The 13,998-nt window shown below is 37.6% G+C and overlaps 1 protein-coding gene across 1 annotated transcript; it reads left to right on the top strand.

Moving 5' to 3' along the window:
- Nucleotides 1–2,262: 2,262 nt before the first annotated feature.
- Nucleotides 2,263–8,059, top strand: LOC139741418 (sialate:O-sulfotransferase 1-like). Its single transcript, XM_071652003.1, has 4 exons — nucleotides 2,263–2,572; nucleotides 3,915–4,079; nucleotides 5,400–5,603; nucleotides 6,923–8,059. Exons 1-4 carry the CDS (start codon nucleotides 2,329–2,331, stop codon nucleotides 7,276–7,278), a joined length of 969 nt encoding a protein of 322 aa, XP_071508104.1. The 5' UTR covers nucleotides 2,263–2,328; the 3' UTR covers nucleotides 7,279–8,059.
- The last annotated feature ends 5,939 nt before the right edge of the window (nucleotides 8,060–13,998 follow it).

Raw genomic sequence — 13,998 nt, forward strand, 5'->3', positions numbered from 1 at the left:
ACTGCTGTTTGGCATTGCAACTGGTATTACATGTAATACTGTATGTACTTAGCGAGCACAATAATTTGTATGGACACGGTATTATGTGGATACATGTATGTGCAGCAGGGTGAAAATTGCTGAGCCTGACGACTGGACGTCCAGCTTGATTTTACGGCCGATTTTACTTGCGTGCACAACACTTTCAAGGCCATTTTTTTTTTTTTTTTTTTAATGCTTCAGGCCCAGGGCATGGCAGGAGAAGGTGCATTTGTGAATTAACTAAAAGTTGAGCACGTTGAGTAAACAACCCTGTGTCCCTGTTGGCAGGCATGGCCCTTGTTGTACACAGGGAGGTAGACAGAAAGATCCGTCTGTCCGGAGGACTCTTTTATATTTTGCCATTAACGCTGTCCTCCGAGGGGATCCTTGAAGCCAGACGCAGTCTCCGCGGAACATTCCCTGACGGACAGATACAGACCGATCTTTCGGTCAAACAGGGAGGATGCTCACAAGTAGAAAGAGGATGTTTCATTCATTGATTAAAACTAAAAGGCCCAATCAGGTGTCGCTTCCCATATTCACACTTGTAACTCCTGCTTGCTTGTGTTTTTATAAGAGTGGGACCAAAGATCCTATAGTTATACTCCATAAGATGGTCAGTTCTCAGTTGAAAAGTGAAACGCTGCCGCTTGGTGGAATTTTGGGATTTTTATTACAGTTTCCATGTCAGGTAGTACAGGGGCGGTTCCAGGAATTCTGTAAAGGGGGGGGGGGGTGCAACTAATATTTCTGGTGCCACTTCCAGGTTTCATTTCATTTTTTAAAATTCTTTTTCATTTTGTTTTTAACAATAAATAAGGGGGGTGGGTTGTGCACCTCTTGCGCCCCCCTCTACTCTGGATCCGCCACTGAGGTATGAGCTGTACTTTCCTGATATGTTTGTGTAGGACCAAGACAGGCTACGAAAAGAAAGAAGGAATTTTCTGTAAAGAATTATGAGTAAACCTAAGAATTGGTGCAGTGCATTAAACTGCATCTATAGCTACACCAAACCATCAGCAGGTTTATCTCAATTTCCAAAAGACTGTGCTCAGGGAGTTTTTGTCTCACCTCCCTGGTCACAGCGAGCAGTAGACTTGCACACAGCACGCTCAGCTCCGCTTGCAGGTCGCTGCAGTCACTGTGACTGTGCACGTGCACGAATTATTGCTAGCTGCCTTTGCAAAAGGCTAACGCTTGTTCGAGCTACACGTATACCTGCTCAAAGCTAGCAGGAGGCGGCAGCCACTTCCGTTTCACCAGCGGCCGTGTAAAATCGGTAGAGTTGATCATCTTATGGAGTGTAGGATCTCTGGTGGGACTGAGCACACATAATGTTTATTAGCTCTAGATCCAGCTGTTTTATGAATTATATCGCCCCTGCCGCAAATGGGAGTATTTACTCTAGTAGAAGTACTTGACCAGTAATCGACAGCTGCTGTCACTGATAACAGGTACATGACTTAATCTTGGTTTGAAAGGTGGCTGTATTTTGTGGATGTATTCAAATAATCTGAGGAAAAAAATAGAAGAAAATTATTATAAAGTATGTGGCGCATGTGGTGATCAGAGAAACCTACATGTACTTTACATTACCGGTCCTTACTTTACTTGTACTTTTCTGGAATAATGGTGGTCAGAGCCTTTTCATTGATCCGTATTGTATCCTCTGCTGCTCTTTATCCTTCCAATACATGTGTATAGCTTGGGCTGATATTTATCTATTTAAATATGTATCTTAAAGTGATGTTCTGAAATCTCTGGGACATGTACACATGGCAAGGTGGGGTGAAAACTGCTTGAGACCAAGAACCTAACTTGAAGGAATACAACGTAACATGCATATGCACTGCGTAGTCCCTTTAAGAGAACCATTTATATATTTTTTTAGTAACTATAGGCCCTACTGTGTGGTAATAATGATTATGACAATAACAATAATGGGATGCATTTAAAGTATTAAAGTCGCTTATTCTTGATTGTACATAAAATTTGTTATGTTACACACTTAATTATTGATTGTACATAAAGTTTGTTATGTTACACACTTAATTATTGCATTACTTAGTCTTGTCTGTTTTGTATTTTGTCAATAATTTACAGATTCCTGCTTATACAGATGGCATGCTTGGATGATGTCTGCATCTGTAATCCTGATTTCTACACCAGGAATGCTAGCGTAATAATACTCTATGCACTTTGAGTACTTTAAAAGGAATAATCCTAGTGCATCGGCTGTCCTGTGATACTAGTAAGCAGCTAGTAAGGAAGATCAGGGTCAACTAACTGTACCAGCATCATTTCACAATGGCTGGGACTGGGAAAAGCACTCAGCATGGCTCAAACAGTTTACCCTTCTGGCTGATGTCACGCCTGTATGCGGCTCGTGTCACCATTCTGTGGGTCATGACCTTTCTGATGTTAACAGGATTCATTCTCAAGGGAGTTGTGGAGGAATTCTGTGAACAGTGTGAATTGGAGGACAAGCTGGCAAGAAAATCAGTCCCAACATCACCACAGCAGGAAGCTGTAAGAGCAGTGTCAAATTCATGTAAGTTGTAAGGGTAATATTCCCCCTGCCTTGTGAAAGAGGCAAGTCAAGTGCTGTATTATTATGTGAGAAAAGCGAAAAGAACAAATCTGTAAATTGTTCTACACATTTGACATCCATAGATGCCAAGTCTGTCAACTGGCTAGGAGTGAGAAACTGTCATTTAGTGTTAAACAACTGAAGGGGTTGATGTGAAGTGGATGCATACTGCATGTAAATACAATTTTTCTTGCATAATTCCCTTTTATTTGCAAGATGGACCTGCAAGACATTATTTTGAGCATCCCCAACTCCCCCATTAAAAGGAAAAAAATTGTTATAGTATATGGGTGAATGAGTATAGAATGTATGACTGACATGACTTATAGCAGATGCCAGAAAGTTTAGAGGCCTCTTTGGATTATATCACTGTTAGCTGTAGCATAAGATACAGCCATGTAGCCTCTAGCCAACAAAAAGAATAAGGAAGAGGTTTACCTTACTCAGTGTAGCAAGTGGGCTTCTCGTCCAATGTTTATTATTGATCCACGGTGTACCTGTGGTGTGCGGCATATTTTCTTCTTCTTTCTGGGAGTTGTGAGAAAATGATAACTAGGCAGGTAAGAGTGAGATGGGGAGTGAGACTCACGCCGTAGCCATGAGACTTGGTTGATCTGGACATCATAAGCTGTACATAGTAGTCCTTTCATCAAGCGATGACGGCATTGAAACTTCAAAAATTCATAACCTTTTTGAACAGATTGTCTCATCTTCCTCAAAGTTTCACTGATGTGTACTAAAACTGCTGTATTTTTTCAATCCTTATGCACTGTATATTAGATGAACCTGTCTTTTAAGAGCATTCTGCAGTGTCTGTGGATTTTTTTAATGGTAATATGAGTCTGTCTCAAACTTGCTTGAATTCAACTGTGAGTGCCATCTGTTAGAGATTTGAAAAAGTACCATGAAATTTGAGTGTGTTATTTAAAATTTACTGACTTTGCCTGTAACTACACTGTAGTACCCACTGAATGATCTAATGCTCTTCACTGATTAGCTCTATAAATGCTTGCTCCTCAAGTCATGGTCTAATTTGGGGAATCTAATACATGCTACAGAGTGAGTGGAACATTACTACTTGTATCTGTGAACAATTAGCTATATTTGTCACATAGATTTAAACTCCACATTGGTTTTTTCTTCTTTCCTCACCACAATCAACATCAGCAAGGTGTAATATTCCACAAATGTGCCCCTCTCTGTTATAGCATGTTTTATCGCACACTGTAGCCAAGTATCCAAATGCTGCCTATTTTTTATCAAGACAATAATATGCACCCTCTGGATCTTTTTTTTCCCTCAGCTGCATCCTGTCTGACGGTGGATTTTGCAAAAGAAGGAAGCCAGGAGCTAGTGGCACTGGCAAGCTACCCTGGGTCAGGGAATACGTGGTTACGGCATCTGGTAGAACACTCCACCGGCATATACACAGGCAGTGTGTATACTGACAAGAAGCTGCTGTCAGGTGGTGGGTCCTTGCTTTGAATAATACTGTAAAAGTGGAAATTTTCACGGTGTTGAAATTTTCGCACATTTCGTGCAACCAGAAGCTTGCGCGAAAAGCATGTGAATATTTTTGCTTGTCATAATGTTCCAGTAGTTACTGTCTTGATTCCGCAAAATTAAAACCATGCAAAACTCTTCTTAACCAGCTGAACGTGAAAAATTAGTCGTGCGAAAATATCCGCTTTTACAGTAGTCAATCCATAGAGACATGGGTGCCCAAATAGTAGTCCATGTTTTATAAATGTGCAACTCCCCTTAAAAGAAAGTCCTCAGGACTGGAAGTATTCTTTTGTTATATAATCAAAACTTTCTTATAGCCTAACAAATAATATGGTATAGATGGTAATTTGGGGACATGAACATTTTTTCTTTGTTGTTATTATGTTTGCTATAAGTGGAGCACGTTGTATTTATTGATGATGAGTGGCAGTAGATGGAGCATACAGAATGTTCCATCCAAAGAATCTTGAAACACTCTTGAGGTCAAGATCAAAAAGTCCCAGGTCAAAGGTTACTTGTTGCCCTCCTGAAAGAGCATTTCTAACCCAAGGCTGTAGATCTTCTGTACACTCCTGACAAAGGTCATTGTTTCTTGCATGTACAATGTATTTCTACAGAGATTTTCTGTTGTAACCATTTTTGCAGTGTTATATTATGTACCGTCAAGCCCACAATGTGCTCAGAACAGCTTGTGCACCTCATAATACAGTAAATTTGTAATGCACATAATGTACAGTTCTTACCCAATACAGTGTACTTCATGCTCTGTTTCCCAAAGTCACGCTGGAATATTAAAAAAAATATATCATTGTTCTTTTGTTTATTATCATTTACCATTTATGTTAACATGAAAACAATCTTCCATGGGAGAGCATCCCAAACTGGTTATTTTTGTGAAATGTTACAAAAGGTTCAGTATCAATTGATCATGTTAGTCTATCTCCAGACTTATATTTGATTAACCCATATAATTATATGATGCCCCATTTTCTTGTATGATGAATGCAGATAAGTGTGTTGTGTTTTGTGTTTTGCTTTCTAATTTGTAATTGTGATAATGATGAGAACTATGCGTCGACTCTTGTGCGTGACAGTGTGAAAGGTATGAATGATTCTTTGTGGCTACATCAACTGTAATTGGATGACAAGAAGTTCCATTGATTTATGTGTTAGTGTCTCACAAATACAATATATATCAAAGACTTCTCACATGTAATGTTAGAGTTTCTTGGTCTATTTAATGCAATTTCTTGGTTGCCTTCTTTTGTGTATGAATGACCAGGTTTTCATGGTGAAGAGAGGGACTTTATGGAAAGGTCAGTTTTAGGAGTGAAAATGCATCGCTGCAGCAAAAGAGAGTTGAAGAAGTTTGATGCTGTTGTGTTCCTGGTGAGAAACCCATACAATGCCATGGTCTCCGAATGGCACAGATACCATTCTTCCCAACACACTGGCACAGTGGACCTGGACACCTTTAAGAGCAAAGGTATGACTTATGGCTGATTGCATCACAAAACCAACAACAAAGTCGCCCAAGAATTTATTTTGTTTTGATCAGATATTGGTAGAAGAGATTCTCAGTTAGAGAATGATATTATACTTATCCTGATTGGATTTTCCTAAATCCTTGAAAGAAGAGGGAGTAAGGAGAAATTACTATTTAGAAAACATGACTATCGAAGTAAATATTCTATGTATATTTATTCACTCATTCTTGTTTTCTGTAGTGATAAACTATTTAAAACTTTAATATATTATGCTATAAAGGGGTGATTAGATTATCTCTAAACTGGGCATGATCATTTCGTAGCCCATTATAATGTGCGATTATGGTATGTCAAAGTGTAATTACTTTGCTTTGTGTAGAAGTGCAGGAGTTCATGCATGCTTACATACACCACATGGGGAGAAACCAAAGTTGAACCATGGTTATTACCAAAAAGCTTGAAGCAAGTATTACTTGCAGATGTATATATTGGAAGGCTTACTCTTGAAGATTGCACTGAAAAACTTTAGAGACCCTTTTTGACCAAGAACACATTATTTGTTAAACTACTGGAAAATCAACCTTTGAGATTTTGGATTGGTTTTGTGATATGTTGTCACACATAATCTCTCTTTCTATAGCACACAGTGCCTATATCTAATCCCATGATCCAACCCATTTAATTTTGTGTTCCTTTTTGTTCCAACAACAAATGCTTCAGAGTGGACCAAACATACACTCTGGGCACAGTGGCTTGCTTGTTGTTCTTAGCACTTTGTGTTGTTTTTGTTGTTGTTTTTTGATGATAGCTATTTTCATGTGAAAATAACCAAGTCTGATACTAGATATCAATGTGGTGATTTTATCCTGCGATGAGTTTCAGTCTGAGAAGTGAAATGTAATTGAAAAGTAATCCTGTTCAGATATTGATGGTGAAGTTTACGTAATAGGAAAAACTTGTTCTCTGTGAGAGTAGTGCTAGCAAGTATATTAGCAGATGGGTTAAAATCTTAGTGTAATTGGACAAATGATAGGAGAGTTATGACTGTGTCAATAGTAGTATATTTTCCAGAATGGCATAAAAGGTGTGTAATATACATGCCATATTTTACAAGTCAAATTTGGTTTGATGAACCATTGCAGCAATACAACATGCCACAGAAAACCATTATTTGATGCTTTGACTATTAGATATAATGTGGTAGTCACATTTCTTATTTGTTTCTCTAAACTGCTGCCTTTGACTGAAATCTGTGAAGACTGAATGCACTTTTGTCTTAATTTTCATTAACGTTCATATATCTGTGCTTCTTGTGCAGAGTGGGAAGAATTTGTGGAGGAGGAAAGCATTCACTGGGAGAAAATGATGCGGAACTGTTTGAAAAACAACGGACGCCGCCTCGTCGTCTTCTACGAGAACCTCCAGACCAACCTGTTGATCGAACTCGCGCGCCTCATGGAGTTCTTCAAGAAGCCAGTCAACATCGATCGATTGAGATGCACGATTGAGAATGCCGAAGGCAAATTCCATCGCTCCAACTCGCTCGACTTTGATCCCTTCACCCCAGAGATGGTGGTAGCAGTCAACCAAAGAATACAAAATGCCGCAGCGACACTGAAGAGCCTAGTGGAGTTGGAGTTTCCAGAGGATTATAAGAGACCAGTAAAGTCATAGCAAAAGAAAAAAAAGGGTCACGGACATTGGACATGAGGGTTAAAGATTCCAGTGGATATATCTCCTGGTTCCACGTGGCATGACATCAACTTCTGGAAAAAGACTTGCGCATCCCGCAACCCATGCTGAAAATCAACAACTCAAACTTGTTCTAATGATCATGCACTTCTCTGGCACATCATATTGGCACGTATTGTATTTTCAAAGCCACTGGAACTTTTTCCCTATTTTTTTTTCTTTCAAGGGCATTGGTACTAATGTTTTCTGTTTATTTGTCTGTGTCATTTTCTCTTTTTTTTTGTTTCATGCTTTTTAAGAGCATGAAAATGACTTCAGCACTCTTACCGATACTTCATGTACATGTTCATAGCTCGATGATCATGCTGAAATTTGAGAAATGTGGTAAAAACTAACAGTTACCTGTTGGAGGCTACTACAAAATGTATTGTTTCAAGCAAAAATCTGAGAGTTATTTGATGAAATTGATCATGCTTCGTACAAAAATTGTCTAGACTGTAGACAGGGCATTGCTGGAGTGCGATTAGCCCGTTTCAAAAAGTTTGTCTTGCCACACCATTTGCAGCAAGTGAATTAATGTTTGAAGGCTTAAGCCATAGCAGACAATTTCAAACTTCAAGCATGGTGTGTTCAAGTTTGGAGTCACAAAGTTCCAAGGTCACAGAAGAGTCACAGTCAGTTTCTGTAATCACATTGAAATTCATTGTGGTTTGTATGTTTACGATTCAGCGGTAAAATCCGAAAATTTGATATTACGTTCCAATTTGAGGTCTGGTTGTCGATACTGACTGAATGTGCATCCTGGTAAACTAAAAACATCCAGGAATTTTATGAGATTCCTCTTCTTCTTCTTCTTCTTCTTCTGTTTTTCTTTTTTTTAAGAAACCATTATTTCATCTCTCATTTCAAAACGAAAATGTTTCAAAAAATGTGGGAAATTATGGTTTTGAGGTACAAAAATAGTGGGAAAAAGATTCAGTATTTGTAAGACAATTGTGTATGTTATAACACAGCTCAACTTAATCCCATTCAGTTAAACTGATAGTTGGAATGACAAATAAATGATATCCACATAGTCAACTCACAAGAATTGAAGTCACTGAGATGTAAGAAAATGATTTTCTGCCATCTCCATTCTAGACCTATGTTGAAATGTTTATGGAGCTCCCACATAGCTGAGCATTTGTTCCGTGGGGGATCAATTTTGTGAGATAGACTGCATTACCATTCTGCTCCTAGAGTAACTTAATTTCTAATATCAGTACTTTTTATATCGATCACCGTGTACAAGTAAACCTCATTTCCTGTTCTGCTTAGACACCAAGGCTACTTGAGTTATCACACTCTGTTTGCACTCCATGTATCAGGTTGTCAGTTTTGTCTTGTTTCTTTTTTCTTAACTCTAAGTGTTTCTCAGATGTAGTATTGAAACTTGGTAGGTATTAATGGCAGGGAAATTTATGTCACTGCTATTTTACACAATGACTTAACAGGTGCTCTAGTGATTTTAGTATACATTCTGCATGGTAACAGCTGTTTGATACTTATTAACCATGTGTACATGGTTGTAACAAAAAATTTAAGCAGCAATTAATGTAAGATGTAATGTAATATAATCAATGTAAGATACAATTTACAGACTTTACAAGTCTCGCTGATTCTGCAATAGGCTGTCTGAAAACTGTTATATCCTGTCATGTCTGAACAAGGGAATATAAAGGTCTTCCTTATTTGGGAATTTGCCCATTGAGTGCATGGTGATACACAAGTATATTCCTGATTGCTCTCTGGAACTTCCCTGGTTATGTTGTGCAAAAGTCAGACAGTTTAATATTATGTTCAGTGTTTATGTGCAGCATGGCAAATGGTTAAATCCTTGACAAGGTAAGGCCAAAATAGAAGTCAGCTCTTCACAATACAGTGCCACCTCTCCTATCCGGCGTCCCTTTATCCGTATCTGTCTATTATCCGGGTGTGATCTCTGCGGGATTTCTTTTTTTTTTTCCAGTGTTATGATTATGGGGAAAAGGGGGATTTCAAACAATTCCAAATAATGGTCGACTTCACTTAGCCATGATTATTTAATTTTTAAATTTGGTTTCGTCATCTCACTCTGTTTCTTCCAAGACTGCTTAATACATTCCTCAATGTTCAAGCAGATGCATATATTTGACAACAAATTGATTCCATTTTGGTTATTAAAAAACCCAAAACAACTGCGTACAATTTTGCACTGATGGCAAAGAAAGAGTTTCAGTGCATGTAAAGTGTACCATTGGATAGGCAGCTGTGTGTATTGAACATTGAAACATTGAGTCTCCCATATCTGGCCAAATCCCTTATCCGGATGAGCGCTGGTCCCGACATGTGCGGAAGGGAGAGGTCAGACTGTATAAAGATTTTTGTTGTTGCTGTTTGTGCCGTAGTCAAAGTTACGCTTGACTTCATAGAAATTATGGTGCATGCCAGTGTGGTTAGGGCAAATTTCACAGTGTGTGGCTGAAACAGATTAGGGATGTGTGGAGGCATTTTTTCTCAACACCTTGATGTCAGTTTTGTCTATTTGACACAAAAATATGTATGTATGGATCAAAGGGCTTGTAAATGAATGATTATGAGAGCACCATCTGCTATTATATACCCAAATTATCATTGAGCCTCCCTCCATAAAAAGTAAATTTGATATTTTCGCAGTGTCTAAGATATCACTTGATTGCTTGCCCTTGCCCTTACTGTAAAACGAGGAATGTTCATGTTCATTTTAAGTTCGCGAATTTTGCGAGAGCCAAGATTCGCGAAATTAAAATGTACACAAAAGTTCTTGTCTACACTCTATGCATTGAATGCCAGTGGCACTTCATGAAAATTTCATGCCGCAAAAAAGGCCATTAGCTTCATTTCGAGAAAATTTCATGCTGTGAATATATTATATTTTACAGTAATTGAATTTTTCCTTTGTGTTATCACCCTGAATGATGATATCCCGTCATACAGTATATACATGTTTTGTTGTTGTTGTTATGTTTTTTAACCATGGCATTTGATGTTGGATAGTACTATATTAAAGCAAAACAAAATAGCAAAAGCTACCAGTATTTTTTCTACAGAATTCATAATTTCTTGTACTCCAATATTTCCAACTACCAGTAGTTGAGTTTCTGTTCTTTCAGTAGGACAATGTGGTCAGGTTGCTTTGTATTTTTGTGTGTTTCAGCAGGTTTTGAAGTCATCCCACTAGCAATTAGGGCAATACAAAATGTTGCTTTCAAATCAACAGTTACAAATGTGTCAAAGGAAAATAAGTTAACATGATTCATGATAGTAATTATTACATGCATAAACTTGTTATCTTTGATTTCAGATGTCTCCATATCCCAAGGAAATTAAAGGTGAGCAAATCTAGCCCTTTAAAGTCAGGTTTTCTTATATATGACAGATAAGATTGAATATTGAAATTTAGTGTGGGTAGAATGCCCTTTCTCCTATTTTCTCCCATTGCAAATACTGGCATAGATTAGGACAGGAAGAAAACATGTGAACAGAGATTTAAAATGCTGGGACCAATGAATTATATTGTATATTGTCATATTGAAAGAAGCACAGAATTGTTGAAATAGTTCTTTGTCCTGTCACTGTGCAGGCATTTACTCCCATTTTGTGTATGATTAAGGGCTATAACTTTGGGTACTATGCATCCATTTGACTATGGATTGAACTGTATAGCATGTTTGGGCAATGTGTGTTGGAGAAAGGCATCTTTTGCTGTAGAGGTACAATGCAGTGTAAGATAAAAAGAGTGCTGGTATTTTCAGTTCAGTGATATCTTAAGTCATGAACCATTTCCCCTGATTACTAGTATTGCTTCTTGAAGGAGTTTCCGTGTACACCTCTATGGAACATGCACCATAGTGCTTCAAGATCCCACTCTTCTTTGTTTTGTTTTTGAATAGATAATATTCAGCTAGGATCAACTAATACACTTGTCTGTGACTCATGCCATATCAAGCCCTAGCTTGTGCAATACACCGTAATCTATATTCTAGTATTCCATTCAATCCCATCAAATTGGAAGATGATTAGTGTGGTTAGAAATACTCACAGCCCTTTCATTTATGAAACAGCAACGATTAAATAATTCACAGTCATCAGTAGGCCAAAGGTCAGTTCACTGTTGGATGTCATTTTTCAGCATATGAGTTGACAAAGTAATTTCTGTATATTTATGCTTCTATTTACGTGCTGACATAATATTACTAGTAGAATGGCATAAGGGTATGAGAGGCTGAATTTAGAGTATATCATACTTTTTGGTGTGATTGAAAGGGATTTCTCCCAGAAGTATATGGATTTAAATCAACTGCCTTAGAAAAAAAAGGCTATGAAAACTGTGACAATTTGAATGTTTCAAAGTCATCTTACATTGTCTTGTCATGGGAAGAGAAAAAAAAAAACTGCCTCGCGAGTCTGTTGTGTTATTATGGCATCACTTTCCTTTGAAACCCTATTTAACTCTGCACAGAAAAGGCAAATTGTAATTTTTTGTTTCTTCTGATTTTTTCTATTGTATGGCAGAGTCTGAATTAGCAAAATCTCAAGCACAAAACAAGTGGAGGTATGATAAGAAAGTCACTAAGACAGTCAGCATGTTAGAGGCTAACTTACAGTAAAAATGTCTAAACTTTCCTGACTCAAATCTGGTTTCATTCATTCTGGTTTCAAATCTATATATTTCCTGCATTTATGCAATATGAATTGTTTTCGTGCAGGGTATATTTCCCTCTCTCCTTGCATTACCCACAAGTATCATTTTCATTCAGTATCATTCATCGAGTTGATACTTCATGTCTGTTGCGGTATAAGTATCAGAGATTAATTACATGTACTATGTTATACATGTAGCTGTGATTGACTCTGTCGTCGTTCTTGAAGTACTATTGCTGTAGGCTCTCCACCTGGTAAGTGTGTTATTTTTGTGCACATATTGTTTGTAATGCTCTGTTATTTGAGATACAACATCCTTGCTTGGACGTGTATGCAATATACATGTATTGTTATGCATATTTTGCTATTCTTTATATTTTGTCTGTTGACTTTATACATGTATTTAATACCTATGTTACTAACAGGGTAAAATGGCAGATAATGCATGGTTTTTTAAGCTGCTTGTCAAAAATTTCAGTTGATGTCTTGACCACAGAACTTAACAGAGCAAATTAAGAAAATTTGGCAGATGACTATGTACAATAACTCAAACTCCAAATGTATCTGCTAGGGTTGTACCATGGTTTAGCAGTGCTTAGCTTATTTTCAGAAAATTAACAAGCATAAACCGTATGTTCAAAGTGTATGAAAATGAGACCTTTCTAGGTCATTCCTCTTGAAATCTACTACAGTATATTCACATGGACTCTGTTATGTGAATTACAGTTTACCAATCTCGTTACGATAACAGGAGTGAAATAACCGATTGTATAGTGTGTACACTTATGAACTCGTACCAAACTTCTGCACACTTGATTCTAAGTGACTGTAGGACAGTAGCCTGGGGTCACAAGACTTAGTTACAAGACTGCAGCAAAGAGAGTTGTGTACCATTTCTTCTTATCCAATAAGCATCCTTGCCAAAACTTGATATTTGTTATATTGGCAGGTCTGCCAAAACTACTTCCACTTTGTTTAAGTACTGTACGAAGGTCAACTTCCTGTAGTGAAGGCTAACATTCAGCAGGTGCAAGAGTAGAAGATATCTCCCAGCATCTTTAATAGCAAACTTTTTCTGTTCCCTTTCACCAAACTCTATGTCAAGTAATTTTTGCTCCATGTATGATGATGCTCTATGTTTCTTCCTGAAAGGCTCAACTTCACCCTGTTACTAGCTGTGTATTATGTGTCTCTTTATTTTGTCACTCAATCACATGGAAAATGCTTGTCCATTTTAATACTCTCAGCATTTCCTGTTTAAGGAGTACACAAGTTAGCACCATTCTCAGAGCACCCTGTAATTTCTTGCTCTATAAATATGTGAGTGAGAATTACAATTGCTGGCATGAAGTATGGGGAGTAAAATGTACAGCTTGGACAAGCAAAATGTGTTTAGATGCATTATTGGATTTAAAAAGCATGATTTGATTTACTTCAGGTATAATCATGACTTTTACCTGAAATACATTTCTGATCAAGCAGTAAAATTCATACAGTCAGTGTGTCAAAGTGATATTTTGAATTCCATTCTTTTATGTATTTTTTTTTCCCGACGTTGACTGAGTCTGTATTCTCTTGCCTACATAATGAACAAAATAAGATCATATTACTGCAGTCAGTTTTGCCAACGTCAACCCATACAAATCAAATCACACACCTACTGAACCTGTGCTCCATGAAGATTTAATGTCCTGACCTGAAAGAAATGGGAATAATTTTCCTCATTGTGTATATTCAGTTTGTGTGATATGAATGTACTTTCCCTGGTTCAAGTGAATGTGACATATTATGCAACATACATGTAGTTTGAGTTAAATTTTTTGAACGTGTAAACTTGTCCCAGCTAGCAGCTACAATTGTATGTACAACTGTATATGAACGTCATGGAGGCACCAATATGCTTTTACTTGCCCTGTATTACATCTCTGTATGTGGCGATTGTAACTTGATTGATGTGATGACTTGGCATGTAGTACCTAAAACAGGATGAAATCAGAGTAC

This window comes from Diadema antillarum, unplaced genomic scaffold, assembly GCF_040938485.1.
Source record: "Diadema antillarum isolate AM-2024a unplaced genomic scaffold, OU_Dant_1.0 seq00000927_RagTag, whole genome shotgun sequence".
Lineage (NCBI taxonomy): Eukaryota > Metazoa > Echinodermata > Echinoidea > Diadematoida > Diadematidae > Diadema > Diadema antillarum.